Genomic DNA, 19,075 nt, shown 5'->3' with positions numbered 1-19,075 from the left:
ATAGGTGTTCATTTGCTGAATCCAGTTGCCTATCCAACCATGTTGCTATCTTTGCGATATGTGTGATCATTTGGCTGTTGGTATGGGCGTGGTCATGTTGTTAGATATATTTGCATACATTTTTTAATGTTTTTGTTCACTTGTGTATGCATTCCTGATGTTTGCAATATACATGATTATGAGGCTGTTGCTATGGGCGGGGTCTTGTTGCTAGTCAAATTTACATACATTTTTTGAATGTTTATTCAATTGTCTAAGAATCCCTGTTATTCTCTTTGTGAAATACACCACCGTTTGGCTGTTGCTATGGGCGTGGTCATGGTTGCTAGGGTATTTGCATACATTTTTTGAATGTTTACTCGCTTGCTTACCAGATGATGTTGTTATTTGACCAAAATATACTGCCATTTGTTTGTTGCTAAGGGCGTGGTCATGGTTGCTGGGGCCAATTTTGTCAAAATGTTTTGAAAAATCTGCAGAATAACACTTAAGAAACATCTCATCAAGTTTCAGACTCATTGACCAAGTACTTTTTGAGATATAAGTTTTTGACCAAAAATGAACATTTTTACACCTAATTTGCATATCACTCATGGAATCATTGTATGCTTAATATTTCTTCGTCCATACATCCCTACATGCATTCCTATTAAATTTCAGCCCAATATGCTCAGTGGTTTTGGAATTATAGGTTTTTGACCAAAAAGACACATTTTTAGCCCTAGACTGCATATCACTGATGGGACCATCATATCATGAACAATTCTTAGAAAAAACACCCTGAAGAATGTTTCACCTGAATTTCAGTCCAATCTGCCCAGCAGTTTTGGAGTTTAAGCTTTTTGACCAAAAATCACATTTTTTGACCCAAATCAAAAACCGGTGGTAAGATTATTTTGATTTGAACACTTTCCCAACTAGACATCCAAGGTAATGGAGCCACCAAATGTCATGACAATTGGTGCAGCGTTTTTTTACTTTAAGTTGATTACACGCACGCACGCACGCACGCACACATGCACACATGCACACACACACACACACACACACACACATACACACGCCGGGTGATCCCTATATAAAAATTAAGTGTTGTACATAAAAATTGTTTAAAGTTAATTTTTAAACAAAATTTGAACATATTTTACCAGTTATGAATATGAGTTCACGATATGGGAAAGAAGTACATTGGTGATGGCAGGGCAATGGTATATGGAATCACCACAACATGGTAGGCCAAAAATTAATAACCTCGCTTACAAAAATAGTGAAAAGCATGTCCTACTGTAAAATTTATGTAAGCTGTTGTTTTTTCCGATTTAGGACACGTAATGGCAGTGGCTTGGTTACTGTAAAAAAGTGGACACAGACACTTATGTAATGTTATGTTATGTTATGTTATGTTATGTTATTTAAATATTAGTAATTTACAATATTCAGAATGTGAGATGGCATAGCTTGTGACGACTGTACAAGATTTCTAGCAAAGTACCTGTCTCTATGGCTGCGATAATTGTAGTGTTCCGATGTTTAACCCAAATCAAACGCTACAATTCCTGTAACACAAAAGCAATAGATGGAAGCACTTCAATTCGGAATTGCAAAGTTGGGTACGTGCCAAAGAAATCTGACATTTCCTAACACCAACATTAAATACGGAGCCTTCTAGACACAAGAAGTGTTCAGAGGTACCCCAATTCAGTCAAAATTGGCAAATGTAGCGACACATATGCAGCATTTTGAAACGGCCAATACGCTGACATCTTGCTGATGTTTTGTAGCGTTTGATTCGGGTTAAACATCGGAACAAAAAAAGGCACAAAAACGGCCGAAAAAGCCCTAAAAATCAGAGCAAACGCTACAATTATTGCAGCTACTGTCCGTATACTACGTTTTTTTGGACACATCTGGTTTTGGTAATCTTAATCAACTTATGCTACCTCTACCAACTGTTAGTATTTTTGGGGTAATTGGAGACACTTGCTTATTAAATTTTTGATCTGGATGACAACCTCAGTGTGGTCTTCAGAAAGCAAAAGATGCCACACACATCGCAGTAGACTAAACAACAAGTCATTGAGAATGACATAGTCCCCGCTATGATTGGGTTTTAAGGAACTGGCAGTTTATGTTGTCATTTTCTTGATATCACTACTCTGATCATGCAACAACACTTGTGAACCTAAATCAAACAGACTTAGATATGTTGTGTCTGCTCGTTGGACATGGAAAATGCCTACTCATGTTGTGTCTCCTCATTGGACATGGGACATGCCAACTCTTCAAGATGATGTGATGGAATAAACCATTCAACAATAAAGAATGGGTCGGGTATGTGGGGGGGGGGGGGGGGGGGAAGACCTGTTCAAACATGTCTGAGTTATGGCTTTAGACATGAAAACTGCGCCAACAAAATGGCTGCCAGGTAGCCATATCGGATTGTATCATGACGAAAATGGATATGCACATGTATGTCATAGAACACTGTCCTAACACCAACTTTGAATGAGATCTGTTAAAGCATGTCTGAGTTATGGCTTTGGACATAGAAAATTCGCAAACAAAATGGCTGCCAGGCAGCCATATTGGATCGTATCATGATGAAAATGGATATGCACATGTATGTTATAGAACACTGTCCTAATATCAACTTTGAATGAGATCTGTTCAAACATGTTTGAGTTATGGCTTTGGACATGGAAAACTCGCAAACAAAATGGCTGCTAGGTGGCCATATAGGATCGTATCTTGACAACAATGAATATGCACATGTATGTCATAGAACACTGTCCTAATACCAACTTTGAATGAGATCTGTTCAAGCATGTCTGAGTTATGGCTTTGGACATGGAAAATTCGCAAACAAAATGGCTGCCAGGCGGCCATATTGGATCGTATCACGATGAAAATGGATATGCACATGTATGTCATAGAACACTGTCCTAATACCCACTTTGAATGAGATCTGTTCAAACATGTCTGACTTATGGCTTTGGACATGGAAAATTCGCAAACGGCTGCTAGGCAGCCATATTGGATCGTATCACGATGAAAATGGATGTGCACATGTATGTCATAGAACACTGTCCTAATACCAACTTTGAATGAGATCTATTCAAACATATCTGAGTTATGGCTTTGGACATGGAAAATTCGCAAACAAAATGACTGCTAGGCGGCCATATTGGATCGTATCATGAAACAAATTGACGTGCATATGTATGCAATTGTATGTTGCCCCTGTACCAAGTTTGAAAGAAATCGGTCCAGGCATCTCCAAGAAACGGCTGCGGACGCACGGACGTACGGACAGACGGAACCCAATCCATAAGTCCCCGTCCCGGACTTCGTCCGGCGGGGACTAACAATTGTTCTTCTTTATCACACGTAATGTTATTTATCTGTCAAGTAAAAGAACAACCCAGCTTGGAAAATAATGAACTTTGATTTTATATGACAGTTATTACTTATACTACAACCGTATGGCAACGCTTCCTATTGTAATAAATGGAAAGTTATCCACTTCAAATGTATTCGATTTGAGAGATCAAAATGGCATGCCTCACATGGCGAGGTGCTGAACTTCTCCCTAGCCCCGGTGAGTGCCAAAAATGGTCAGTGATGTCTAGCGTTCTAACGTAATAGTCTCCATCTAACATTTTAGTTCAAATAAAAGTCATGATCAAAACATGCAAAGCTGTAAATAATATGTACGATTACTTACCCAAAGCTTTGAATATCATTGACAAGGTTGGCACGAAACCCCTGAAAACAAAGTCTTTCTCAGTGTAGAGCAGCTTACCGTAGCTTCATGGTTTACCTTACACTGACGTTGGTGGCACACTTTCGACAAGAAGCGCATGTGCGACCAGACGATCGATCGAGTAATTAATCAAATTGGTCATTAATATTCATGGGATTATTACCAAAACCTAATCAGTTCTTGCCATTACCCTACGAAACATGTCTATGAAATTTTGTTTGATTTGATGCAGCCGTTTGTTCAAAAATGGTGACACACACACACACACACACAAACCACAGACTTTTCAAGCCCTCTTATATATCCTTCCTTACGGAAGGAAAAAAACACAAATATGCCCAATGACTGCACCTGCCACAAATCTTTATACATTACACAGATATCAAACATACCAGACCTAATCGTTTACACACCCAGAATTCCCTACCAAGTGGGGAGACTAATTTACATAATTTAGTTCTCTTTATTTTTAGAGTGACTCTCCATGATTTTGTGGACATCACATTTACTCCCCTTTAACATAAATAAGTCAAAGTTCACATGTGAAGGACAAAACTTTCAAGGTCAAACATAAACACATTTTATTATCAGGAGTACATACCTGGTTTGATACAGCTATTTTCTTCTGGTGAGCTTTCCTAACAAAGGCTGATGGCATGGTTACTTTCTCAAATTTGACAAATGGCTGTGATTCACTGGTTTTCATGGTTACAATCTCCATATCCTGAGTTATGCTTTGTTCTTTTCTTTCAGATTTCCTTGTTTTAGGCTTCTCTATAGTCATTGTGTTTTCTTTACAGCTCGATCCCTCTTTAGTCACTCCTTGTTCTTTCTCCTCCAGTACCTCAGCCATCTTCTTACTTTTCTGTTTGTTAACTTTCTTAGTGGTTTTTCTTTTAGTGTCTTTACTCACTTTGGTGTCAGAGGTCATAATTTCTGAGGGTACATCATCTTTATCATTTACATTCAGTGTACTACTCTGATTTTCAAGGTTTCCAGATTTCTTCTCTTCGTTCTTCATCTTTTTTACCTTCTTAGTTGTAGTACTACAATCACCATCAATCCACTCTTCATCTGAAGATTTACGTTTCCGACCCTTTACATTTTCTCTCCATCTCTTTCTCCTCTCTTTTTTCTTATTCTTGAAAATCTTGTGCATATGTTCAATGGCATTGTGTAGTTTAAGATCAACAGATTCAACTGGATATCTGCCATCAGTTAAATCACGCAACCTGAGTATGATAGAGAGAAATGACTGTTAACATCCAATTCAATAACAATCTGTTTAAGACTTATATTACTAAAGCCTAAATCAAGCTAACTTTAAGTTGCAGGAAACATTTGTTTTATTGCAGAGAAAGCAAAGTGTATATTTAAACTATTTACAAGTCAGTAAATATGACATTTCAATAAAATCTCAGTAAATATGACTAACGCCTTGATTTTTATTGTTACTTAAGTCATAAAATCAAGATATGGCAATCCTACACAAACGTCTGCAATAAAGTAGCTGTACTCTAAAAAGATGTTCATAAGCCATAAATCCCCACACTTCAGATCCGTAGCTAAGGACTGGAAGAATCAATACATCAAAAATCTTAAATATATTGCCAGTGCTAGAGCTTTCAAATTTTTCACAGACTTTCCAAGAATGGCTATATATATAATTTCTTCCTTCCTTGCTTGGACAGCCATATTTCTTGTGGTAACGGAAAGAGAACCTTTACATGACCACACAAGACCTAGGAACTCATAAGCACTTGTTATCTTCAGCTCCATTCCACCAAATACCACTTCTCATGTCTACTGAGGTATCCCCTTTTCTAGGCACAACTACTTTTGTGTTTAATTGACTTTCATTTTTCTATTTCAGAGTAAAATCGTACAAAATATCAATTAAACTTCTTAAGCCAATCACTGTATATATCACAATATCATTGGCATATAATAAAAGAAATAGTTCAACCATATCATTTGGTAAAATCTGAATTCCGTGTAATCCTGAATTTTCCATCATTTTCCTCAGCTCATTAATATATTAACTAAATAAAATCGGGCTGAGCATGCAGCCCTGATGGACCACTTTTTGTTTCACATCAGCGTACATAGCTTTCAGTATTTGGTACATTTTGCCGTCGATTCCTTCTAAAGCCAATCTATACATTAGCCTAGTTCTATCTACAGAATCGAAGGCCTTCTAAAGCCAATCTATAAATAGCCTAGTTCTATCTACAGAATCAAAGGCCTTCTAAAGCCAATCTATAAATAGCCTAGTTCTATCTACAGAATCAAAGGCCTTCTAAAGCCAATCTATAAATAGCCTAGTTCTATCTACAGAATCAAAGGCCTTCTAAAGCCAATCTATAAATAGCCTAGTTCTATCTACAGAATCAAAGGCCTTCTAAAGCTAATCTATAAATAGCCTAGTTCTATCTACAGAATCGAAGGCCTTCTAAAGCTAATCTATAAATAGCCTAGTTCTATCTACAGAATCAAAGGCCTTCTAAAGCTAATCTATAAATAGCCTAGTTCTATCTACAGAATCGAAGGCCTTCTAAAGCCAATCTATAAATAGCCTAGTTCTATCTACAGAATCGAAGGCCTTCTAAAGCCAATCTATAAATAGCCTAGTTCTATCTACAGAATCAAAGGCCTTCTGAAGCCAATCTATAAATAGCCTAGTTCTATCTACAGAATCAAAGGCCTTCTAAAGCTAATCTATAAATAGCCTAGTTCTATCTACAGAATCAAAGGCCTTCTAAAGCCAATCTATAAATAGCCTTGTTCTATCTACAGAGTCGAAGGCCTTCTAAAGCCAATCTATAAATAGCCTAGTTCTATCTACAAAATCGAAAGCCTTCTAAAGCCAATCAATAAATAGCCTAGTTCTATCTACAGAATCAAAGGCCTTCTAAAGCCAATCTATAAATATCCTAGTTCTATCTACAAAATCGAAGGCCTTCTAAAGCCAATCTATAAATAGCCTAGTTCTATCTACAGAATCAAAGGCCTTCTAAAGCTAATCTATAAATAGCCTAGTTCTATCTACAGAATCAAAGGCCTTCTAAAGCCAATCTATAAATAGCCTAGTTCTATCTACAGAGTTGAAGGCCTTCTAAAGCCAATCTATAAATAGCCTAGTTCTATCTACAGAATCAAAGGCCTTCTAAAGCCAATCTATAAATAGCCTAGTTCTATCTACAGAATCAAAGGCCTTCTAAAGCTAATCTATAAATAGCCTAGTTCTATCTACAGAGTTGAAGGCCTTCTAAAGCCAATCTATAAATAGCCTAGTTCTATCTACAGAATCAAAGGCCTTCTAAAGCCAATCTATAAATATCCTAGTTCTATCTACAAAATCAAAGGCCTTCTAAAGCCAATCTATAAATAGCCTAGTTCTATCTACAGAATCAAAGGCCTTCTAAAGCCAATCTATACAATAGCCTAGTTCTATCTACAGAATCGAAGGCCTTCTAAAGCCAATCTATAAATAGCCTAGTTCTATCTACAGAATCGAAGGCCTTCTAAAGCCAATCTATACAATAGTCTAGTTCTATCTACAGAATCAAAGGCCTTCTAAAGCCAATCTATACAATAGCCTAGTTCTATCTACAGAATCAAAGGCCTTCTAAAGCCAATCTATAAATAGCCTAGTTCTATCTACAGAATCGAAGGCCTTCTAAAGCCAATCTATACAATAGTCTAGTTCTATCTACAGAATCAAAGGCCTTCTAAAGCCAATCTATACAATAGCCTAGTTCTATCTACAGAATTGAAGGCCTTCTAAAGCCAATCTATAAATAGTCTAGTTCTATCTACAGAATCGAAGGCCTTCTAAAGCCAATCTATACAATAGTCTAGTTCTATCTACAGAATCAAAGGCCTTCTAAAGCCAATCTATACAATAGCCTAGTTCTATCTACAGAATCAAAGGCCTTCTAAAGCCAATCTATAAATAGTCTAGTTCTATCTACAGAATCGAAGGCCTTCTAAAGCCAATCTATACAATAGTCTAGTTCTATCTACAGAATCAAAGGCCTTCTAAAGCCAATCTATACAATAGCCTAGTTCTATCTACAGAATTGAAGGCCTTCTCAAAATCTACATAAAGACAATACAGCTTCTTTCCTCTTACCGACAACGATTTTTGAACTATTGCATACAGTGTAAAAAGGGATCAACGGTAGAACAGCCTTCGCGGAAACCCACTTGACATTCTGGAATAATGTTAGATTGCTTGGCCCATATTTTGACACGTTCATTCAGATACAAGTAAAAAATTTACCAAATACACTAAGGTGAGTGATCCCTCTGTAATTTCCTGGATTACTTGGATCACTTTCCTTCAATATTGGAACAATTGTGCCGACAGACCTTGATCTTGGCATTGAACAACTTATTGAAGAATGGTATCGAGGATATCAGTGGAGTTTTTAAAGATTTCAGATATCAACATATCTGGTCCTGCTGACTAATTGTTTTTAAGTTTGCCTAATTGTTTTTGAAATTTCATCATTTGTGATTGTACAGTTCAGGTTATCAGAGCCATTGTTACCATCATGTGTTGAGATATGATCTTGATCATTTGAAGCTAATTCTTGAAGAAAAGTTGCAATCTCCAAAGTTAAATTTTCTGTCTTTATATTTCATGTTGTTGTATCTGTAAAAAGGTCATTCATCAAGTGTAACTAAGCTCTGTAGTCGTTTTCCATGTTTCGTAGATTTTTTCTGCTTTCCAGAAACATGTTGCGTCGTTCATATTACTTCTCAACTGTCTCTGTTTTTTTCTCTTAATGTTCATGCTTTTCACACCATAACAGGTTTTTCTAATAGTTCATCACAGTTAAAATCACAGTAATCTTCCTTTATACCGGTTTTTCAAAACCTTCTTAGAGCCCTCAGTGTTTTTGACTTTGCCAGTTAAACCATAAAGTTTTGTTACATTTTTCTTGGGCTTTACACTTATTTACTCTATTTTTTGCTGCATTTTTCAAGATTTGTGGCAATCCTGTTACAGCTTTGTTGGGTTAAAATCGTTCAACGTTAGATTTTGCAATAGTTCTATATTTTCACTACAGTAGAACATTTTTTGTATTTGAGAAGTAGGTCATTGCACCAATGAAAACTCTTGAATGGTACAGTATTTGTTTTCCTGTTAAAGTCAACTGACACTGTAAAAGAACAACAAACGGGGAAGTGATCGGACTCATCCTTGTTGGTAGAACAAAAGATTGACATTAGAAAATACTTCTTTCGAGACTATGACGTAATCAACAACACTTGGTCCTTCATTTGAGATGCACGTAAATTCTCTTTTACCAGTGTCTTCCTTTCTCCCATTTAACATATGCAATGAGAGATGTTAACAAAACGAAATTAAAGACAACCAAAAATTATTTATCCTTTCGTCAAGTGAACTACGTAGAATTGTAAAATCATTTGACTCGTAATTTGTCCCCACTCCATACCTTGAGTCATCATATTCAACAAATTCATTAAAGTCACCAGCTATTATTATGCTAACGTCATCATTTAAATGACTGAGAACGTCAACCATGTGGCTTTCTAGATTTTCCACTGTATCATCACTATGATTGACATATGATCTTGACCCTTTAGGTGGCTTTCTAGATTTTCCATTTTGATAATATTTTCTCGAATTACTTTGATATTACTTATGCGAAAGCTAACTTCTGATCTATTCTACCGGTTTTCAGCAAAATATTTGAAGTTCTTCTATCTAATCAGTTGAATTCATATTTTGATAATATTTTCTCGAATTACTTATCAGCTTTCCGCAAAAACCACAGCTGTGAGTCTTCCCTATTGCGGCTTAAAGAGGAGTTTAAATATGAACTAGACAACAAAAACAATGTAGGGATCATTCTAATGGATCTATCTAAGGCGTTCGACTCGATTCCGCACGGTATAACTTTGTGCAAAACTGTCAGCATATGGCTTAGAAAAGGGGTCAGTTGAGTTGATTAAAGCATACCTATCTAACCGCAGTCAAAGGGTCAAACTAAATGGTCATTTTTCTGATTGGCGAAGCTCATCAAAGGCGTTCCACAAGGATCAGTACTGGGACCGACCTTGTTCAATATCTTTCTTAATGATATATTTTACTTCATTTTAACCTGCAAATTGAATTCTTATGCTGACGATAATAAGATATTTTATGCAAACAAAGATATTACTGATCTTATGCAAAAGCTAACTTCTGATCTATCTACAGCTACACAGTGGTTTAGTAATAATCTGATGAAGATTAACCCAGAGAAATCACAGTTTATGCTTATGAGTAACGAAAGCACCGGTGAAAATAACATTAACGTCTCCAATGTTAACATTTCTAGTAGTGAAAACGTAGATCTTCTGGGGGTTAATATTGACAACAAATTCAATTTTGATGAGCATAAAACCTCCATTTGTACTAAAGTAAACAAACACTTGGCAGTCATTAGACGACTGAAGAAATTTATCCCGACTGACGCCAAATTACTTCTATATAATAGTCTTATCTCTCCACTTTTGAATTATTGTAGTAGTATATGGGGAGGCGGCAGTAAAAGAAATCTTGATAAGCTAGTGAAATTGAATCACAAGGTACTCCGTCTTGTCTTCCATGACTACAGTAGCAGTTATGACAGGCTCCTTAAGAACCAAAACCTTGTCAGCCTTTCAGAACAAAGAAACAACAATGTAGCTAAATTAGTTTTTAAACCATTAACAGGTACCGCTCCTATTTACATCACTGACATGCTCACACCTAGGGCTACTACTCATAATTTAAGGGGGGATAACATATTGAAAATTCCAAGAGTTCATACCACCAAATACGGCTTGCACTCTTTTTCGTATCAGGCACCAGTAATTTGGAACAAACTGAGTAATGATTTAAGGATGGCTGATAATCTAGCGTCTTTTAAATGTAAAATAAAGCAAAGCAATGTCTCTCAACCTATGTTTTACTTGTAATTTAGTGTTGTTGGACGACTTAATACGCAATGTGATTTCCATCATTTTTTATATCAGCTCTAGGTTTTAATGTTGAATGTGTCTTTTGAGTCTTTGTTTGGTATATAGGTTATTATTGTGATGTGTATTTTGTCTTACTGACGGTTTTACTGTAGTTTTTTATTTATATTTTACATCTCGGATGTATTAGCACGTTTGTGCTACTTTTTAAACCGAGTATAAATAAAATAATAATAATAATAATAATCATCATCATCACTATGATTGACGTATGACCTTGACCCTTTAGGTGGCTTTCAAGATTTTCCACTCTATCGTCACTACGATTGACATATGATCTTGACCCTTTAGGTGGCACATGCGTAATAACAATAAGAACATCTTTCATAAAATGGAACACATGTTTCTGTAAAAGAATCATGACCTTATTTTTCATACTAGTATTTATACATTTCACTCCTTTTACCAGGTTTTTGTTCACAAAGACTTCAACACCTCCACTAGCTCATCCCTTTTTACTCAGTTTTACAGCTAGACTTTTGAAAGATACAAAATTTTCAAATACACTCATATTATTGTTTTATATGTGATCATTTCGCTGTTGTTATGGTCGTGGTCTTGTTGCTAGGCACATTTGCATACATTTTGTGAATGTTTATTCATATGTCTTTCAATTTCTGTTACCTTTGCATTATATGTGATCATTTGGCTGTTGCTATGGGTGTGGTCTTGTTGCTAGGCAAATTTGCATACATTTTGTGAATGTTTATTCATTTGTCTTTCAATTTCTGTTACCTTTGCATTATACGTGATCATTTGGCTGTTGCTATGGGTGTGGTCTTGTTGCTAGGCAAATTTACATACATTTTTTGAATGTTTATTCAGTTATCTATTAATCCCTGTTGTCATCTTTGTGAAATACATAACCATTTGGCTGTTGCTATGGGCATGGTCATGGTTGCTAGGGATATTTGCAGACATTTAACCGTTTACTCACTTGCCTACCAGAAAATGTTGTCATTTAACCAAAATATACTGCCATTTGGTTGTTGCTAAGGGCATGGTCACGGTTGCTAGGGCCAATTGGGTCAAAATATTTTTAACAAAATCTGCAGAATAACATTTTCAGAAACATTTCACCAAGTTTCAGACTCATTGACCAAGTACTTTTTGAGATATAAGTTTTTGACCAAAAATGAACATTTTTACACCTAATTTGCATATCACTCATGGAATCATTGAATGCTTAGCATTTCTTCGTCCATACATCCCTACATGCATTCCCATTAAATTTCAGCACAATCAATTCAGTGGTTTTGGAATTATAGATTTTTGACCAAAAAGACACATTTTTAGCCCTAATTTGCATATCACTGATGGGACCATCATATCATGAACAATTCTTAGTAAAAACACCCTGAAGAAGGTTTCACCCAAATTTCGCACCAATCTGCCCAGCAGTTTTGGAGTTTAAGTTTTTTGACCAAAAATCACATTTTTTGACCAAAATCACAAACCGGTGGTAAAATCATTTTCATTTGAACAATTTTCCAACTAGACACCCAAGGTAATGGACCCACCAAATATCATGGCAATCGGTTCATCGGTTTTTGACTTTAAGTTGTTTACACACACACATCCACACAGACAGACAGACAGACACTAGGTGATCCCTATAGCACTAGTGAACCTCAGTTCTGTTGTGCTAAAAATGTCAAACTCCTTACAAAAGGAAACAAAATTGGTGTTTGGTAATTTCGAGTTCAAGCCCCTTACATTCCACACCATTAACCTAAATTCATTTCTCTGTTCGATATTATCAAGTTTGTATAGTTTACTCGGGCCTTGGCCATTTCCCTATGCAGTTTTATTGATCAGTTCTGCCACCTCTTTGGATTGATTGTCACAACCAAAAGCACGTCTTGTACCGTCCACCATTGTCACCACTAACTTATCATATGACACTATCGTCTTGGTTATGTCTTCCCTTTCTTCAAACTTTTTTCTAATGGCAAACAGTTTTTCTCGCGAACTCTTCTGGAGAAATCTCATTCAATATAAATGTTGGATCTTGTGAACTTCCTAGCTTTGTGCAGTACCTCTTCTTCATCATTGTAACAACAGAACATGGCCACTATAAGTTTTGAAGCATTCACTGTCGGACCATTTCTAATTGTGTGTACCCTTTCAAAATTTATCTCTCTTTCAATACCTAATTTATCTCTAATGATACCTTTCACTTTCCCTTCTGTCTGTTCCCATGTTTCATCACTTTGTTGTTCCTCTCCAGAGAAAATTAGATTGCATCATTTAGTTCTATTGACTAGATCATCATGGCATTCTCTAAAGCCCGACATGTCCAGGGCCGTAGCCTGACCAAATTGCCAAGGGGGGCAGAACTTTGTCTTGGTGCAATCATGCATTTAAAATTTAGAAAAGGGCTAATTTACATAAATTTGCATACAATTTACATAATATATATTTTAACATACGCAATTAAATATGTAAGGTCAGAAAAAAAAAAATGCTTGTCAACAGCTAACCTAACCTATCACATTGGGTAAGTAGGTCGATTTCATTTTTTCAACATCGAACACAATTATTGAAAGAAATATCTTGAAATAGTGGATCTTAAACTGCGTATCTAGTTTAATAGTTTTTCAGGGCCAACAAATATTCCAAAAAGAGATCAGCTGTTTTATCAGCATGAAATGTTTTAATATAAGGAACAAGATGTAAATGAGATCGAGCACATCTTCGGAGTCACGAGTCACTGCATGCTGCATAGCAGGCAACCTCATGTTGAACAACTTTTTCCGTCTTTTTTTTTTAGTTTCACTCGCTGACATTATAATTGGGACTTGCTATCTTCAAATGAAGGAGACTTTCAAGACTACTGTTACTCGCAGAAAATGCACAGTGCATGTGTGCACTTCTTTTCTACTTTCATGCGCAAAAATTTTTTAATTTGCTGCAAAATGTTACAATTTTTAACTGGACATATTTTAAATCAAAGTTAAGCCAGCATGCAATAGCGATATAAGATACATATTAGCCAGGAGTTAGTGTACAGTCACTTTAGTGAACTATCCATTGAAATCGTGCATGCTAGGAATCGTCACGTAAATAACGATTTTAATAGCATCGTTATGTATTCAAAAAGTTGCTTTTTTTCTTTCTTTTTTCCAAAATCCCCCCAAAACATAATCCTACTACTTTACAAGAATAGAACAAATATTCCTACTATTTGACAAGAATAGAAAAGATATTCCTACTATTTGACAATAGAACAGATATTCCTACTATTTGACAAGAATAGAACAGATATTCCTACTATTTGACAATAATAGAACAGATATTCCTACTATTTGACAAGAATAGAACAGATATTCCTACTATTTGACAATAATAGAAAAAATATTCCTACTATTTGACAATAATAGAACAAATATTCCTACTATTTGACAATAGAACAGATATTCCTACTATTTGACAAGAATAGAACAGATATTCCTACTATTTGACAATAGAACAAATATTCCTACTATTTGACAAGAATAGAACAGATATTCCTACTATTTGACAATAGAACAGATATTCCTACTATTTGACAAGAATAGCACAGATATTCCTACTATTTGACAAGAATAGAACAGATATTCCTACTATTTGACAATAATAGAACAGATATTCCTACTACTTGACAAGAATAGAACAGATATTCCTACTATTTGACAATAATAGAACAAATATTCCTACTATTTGACAATAGAACAAATATTCCTACTATTTGACAAGAATAGAACAGATATTCCTACTACTTGACAAGAATAGAACAGATATTCCTACTACTTGACAAGAATAGAACAGATATTCCTACTATTTGACAAGAATAGAACAGATATTCCTACTATTTGACAATAGAACAGATATTCCTATTTGACAATAGAACAGATATTCCTACTACTTGACAAGAATAGAACAGATATTCCTACTATTTGACAAGAATAGAACAGATATTCCTACTATTTGACAAGAATAGAACAGATATTCCTACTATTTGACAATAATAGAACAAATATTCCTACTATTTGACAATAGAACAAATATTCCTACTATTTGACAATAATAGAAAAGATATTCCTACTATTTGACAAGAATAGAACAGATATTCCTACTATTTGACAAGAATAGAACTGATATTCCTACTATTTGACAATAATAGAACAGATATTCCTACTATTTGACAATAATAGAACAGATATTCCTACTACTTGACAAGAATAGAACAGATATTCCTACTATTTGACAATAATAGAACAGATATTCCTACTATTTGACAATAATAGAACAGATATTCCTACTATTTGACAATAATAGAACAGATATTCCTACTATTTGACAATAGAACAAATATTCCTACTATTTGACAATAATAGAAAAGATATTCCTACTATTTGACAAGAATAGAACAGATATTCCTACTATTTGACAATAATAGAACAGATATTCCTACTATTTGACAATAATAGAACAGATATTCCTACTATTTGACAATAGAACAGATATTCCTACTATTTGACAATAATAGAACAGATATTCCTATTTGACAAGAATAGAACAGATATTCCTACTATTTGACAATAGAACAGATATTCCTACTATTTGACAATAATAGAACAGATATTCCTACTATTTGACAATAGAACAGATATTCCTACTATTTGACAATAGAACAGATATTCCTACTATTTGACAATAATAGAACAGATATTCCTACTATTTGACAATAATAGAACAGATATTCCTACTACTTGACAAGAATAGAACAGATATTCCTACTACTTGACAAGAATAGAACAAATATTCCTACTATTTGACAATAATAGAAAAGATATTCCTACTATTTGACAAGAATAGAACAGATATTCCTACTATTTGACAATAGAACAGATATTCCTACTACTTGACAAGAATAGAACAAATATTCCTACTATTTGACAATAATAGAAAAGATATTCCTACTATTTGACAAGAATAGAACAGATATTCCTACTATTTGACAAGAATAGAACAGATATTCCTACTATTTGACAATAATAGAAAAGATATTCCTACTATTTGACAATAATAGAACAGATATTCCTACTATTTGACAATAATAGAACAGATATTCCTACTATTTGACAATAATAGAACAGATATTCCTACTATTTGACAATAATAGAACAGATATTCCTACTATTTGACAATAATAGAAAAGATATTCCTACTATTTGACAAGAATAGAACAGATATTCCTACTATTTGACAATAGAACAGATATTCCTACTATTTGACAATAATAGAACAGATATTCCTACTATTTGACAATAGAACAGATATTCCTATTTGACAATAGAACAGATATTCCTACTATTTGACAATAATAGAACAGATATTCCTACTATTTGACAATAGAACAGATATTCCTACTATTTGACAATAGAACAGATATTCCTACTATTTGACAATAATAGAACAGATATTCCTACTATTTGACAATAATAGAACAAATATTCCTACTATTTGACAATAATAGAAAAGATATTCCTACTATTTGACAAGAATAGAACAGATATTCCTACTATTTGACAATAATAGAACAGATATTCCTACTATTTGACAATAATAGAAAAGATATTCCTACTATTTGACAAGAATAGAACTGATATTCCTACTATTTGACAAGAATAGAACAGATATTCCTACTATTTGACAATAATAGAAAAGATATTCCTAGTATTTGACAAGAATAGAACAGATATTCCTACTATTTGACAAGAATAGAACATATATTCCTACTATTTGACAATAATAGAACATATATTCCTACTATTTGACAATAATAGAAAAGATATTCCTACTATTTGACAATAATAGAACAAATATTCCTACTATTTGACAAGAATAGAACAGATATTCCTATTTGACAAGAATAGAACAGATATTCCTACTATTTGACAATAATAGAAAAGATATTCCTACTATTTGACAATAATAGAAAAGATATTCCTACTATTTGACAATAGAACAGATATTCCTACTATTTGACAATAATAGAACAGATATTCCTACTATTTGACAATAATAGAACAAATATTCCTACTATTTGACAATAGAACAGATATTCCTACTATTTGACAATAATAGAACAGATATTCCTACTATTTGACAAGAATAGAACAGATATTCCTACTATTTGACAAGAATAGAACAGATATTCCTACTATTTGACAAGAATAGAACAGATATTCCTACTATTTGACAAGAATAGAACAGATATTCCTACTATTTGACAATAATAGAAAAGATATTCCTACTATTTGACAAGAATAGAACAGATATTCCTACTATTTGACAATAGAACAGATATTCCTACTATTTGACAATAATAGAACAGATATTCCTACTATTTGACAATAATAGAACAAATATTCCTACTATTTGACAAGAATAGAACAGATATTCCTATTTGACAAGAATAGAACAGATATTCCTACTATTTGACAAGAATAGAACAGATATTCCTACTATTTGACAAGAATAGAACAGATATTCCTACTATTTGACAAGAATAGAACAGATATTCCTACTATTTGACAATAATAGAAAAGATATTCCTACTATTTGACAATAATAGAAAAGATATTCCTACTATTTGACAATAGAACAGATATTCCTACTATTTGACAATAATAGAACAGATATTCCTACTATTTGACAATAGAACAGATATTCCTACTATTTGACAATAATAGAACAGATATTCCTACTATTTGACAATAATAGAACAGATATTCCTACTATTTGACAAGAATAGAACAGATATTCCTACTATTTGACAATAGAACAGATATTCCTACTATTTGACAATAATAGAACAGATATTCCTACTATTTGACAAGAATAGAACAGATATTCCTACTATTTGACAATAGAACAGATATTCCTACTATTTGACAATAATAGAACAGATATTCCTACTATTTGACAATAATAGAACAGATATTCCTACTACTTGACAAGAATAGAACAGATATTCCTACTATTTGACAAGAACAGAAAAGATATTCCTACTATTTGACAATAATAGAACAGATATTCCTACTATTTGACAATAATAGAAAAGATATTCCTACTATTTGACAAGAATAGCACAGATATTCCTACTACTTGACAATAGAACAGATATTCCTACTACTTGACAAGAATAGAACAGATATTCCTACTACTTGACAAGAATAGAACAGATATTCCTACTATTTGACAATAATAGAACAGATATTCCTACTATTTGACAAGAATAGCACAGATATTCCTACTATTTGACAATAGAACAGATATTCCTACTATTTGACAATAATAGAACAGATATTCCTACTATTTGACAAGAATAGAACAGATATTCCTACTATTTGACAATAATAGAACAGATATTCCTACTATTTGACAATAATAGAACAGATATTCCTACTACTTGACAAGAATAGAACAGATATTCCTACTATTTGACAAGAACAGAAAAGATATTCCTACTATTTGACAATAGAACAGATATTCCTACTATTTGACAATAATAGAAAAGATATTCCTACTATTTGACAATAATAGAACAGATATTCCTACTATTTGACAATAACAGAAAAGATATTCCTACTATTTGACAATAATAGAACAGATATTCCTACTATTTGACAAGAATAGAACAGATATTCCTACTATTTGACAAGAATAGAACAAATATTCCTACTATTTGACAAGAATAGAACAAATATTCCTACTATTTGACAAGAATAGAACAGATATTCCTACTATTTGACAAGAATAGCACAGATATTCCTACTATTTGACAAGAATAGAACAAATATTCCTACTATTTGACAATAGAACAGATATTCCTACTACTTGACAAGAATAGAACAGATATTCCTACTATTTGACAAGAATAGAACAAATATTCCTACTATTTGACAATAATAGAACAAATATTCCTACTACTTGACAAGAATAGAACAAATATTCCTACTATTTGACAAGAATAGAAAAGATATTCCTATTATTTGACAATAATAGAACAAATATTCCTACTATTTGACAAGAATAGAACAGATATTCCTACTATTTGACAATAGAACAGATATTCCTACTATTTGACAAGAATAGAACAGATATTACTACTATTTGTATGTGAAATCTCCCCACCTACATGTATGTGAAATCTCAACACCTACATGTATGTGAAATCTCAACACCTATACGTATGTGAAATCTCCAAACCTACATGTATGTGAA

General features: G+C 33.7%; 1 protein-coding gene across 1 annotated transcript in view; it reads right to left on the bottom strand.

The window, feature by feature from the left end:
* The window catches only part of LOC144444587 (ribosomal RNA processing protein 1 homolog A-like), a 95,214-nt gene that overhangs the window by 7,401 nt on the left and 68,738 nt on the right, over positions 1 to 19,075 (bottom strand). Inside the window, exon 9 of the mRNA XM_078134067.1 lies at positions 4,365 to 4,995. Within this exon, the coding sequence (XP_077990193.1) occupies positions 4,365 to 4,995 (631 nt within the window). The remainder of the gene's footprint in view (positions 1 to 4,364; positions 4,996 to 19,075) is intronic.

This window comes from Glandiceps talaboti, chromosome 13 (assembly GCF_964340395.1).
Source record: "Glandiceps talaboti chromosome 13, keGlaTala1.1, whole genome shotgun sequence".
Classification (NCBI taxonomy): domain Eukaryota; kingdom Metazoa; phylum Hemichordata; class Enteropneusta; family Spengelidae; genus Glandiceps; species Glandiceps talaboti.
The sequence above is the reverse complement of the archived record's forward strand: the minus strand, read 5'-3'. Positions and strand labels throughout refer to the sequence as shown.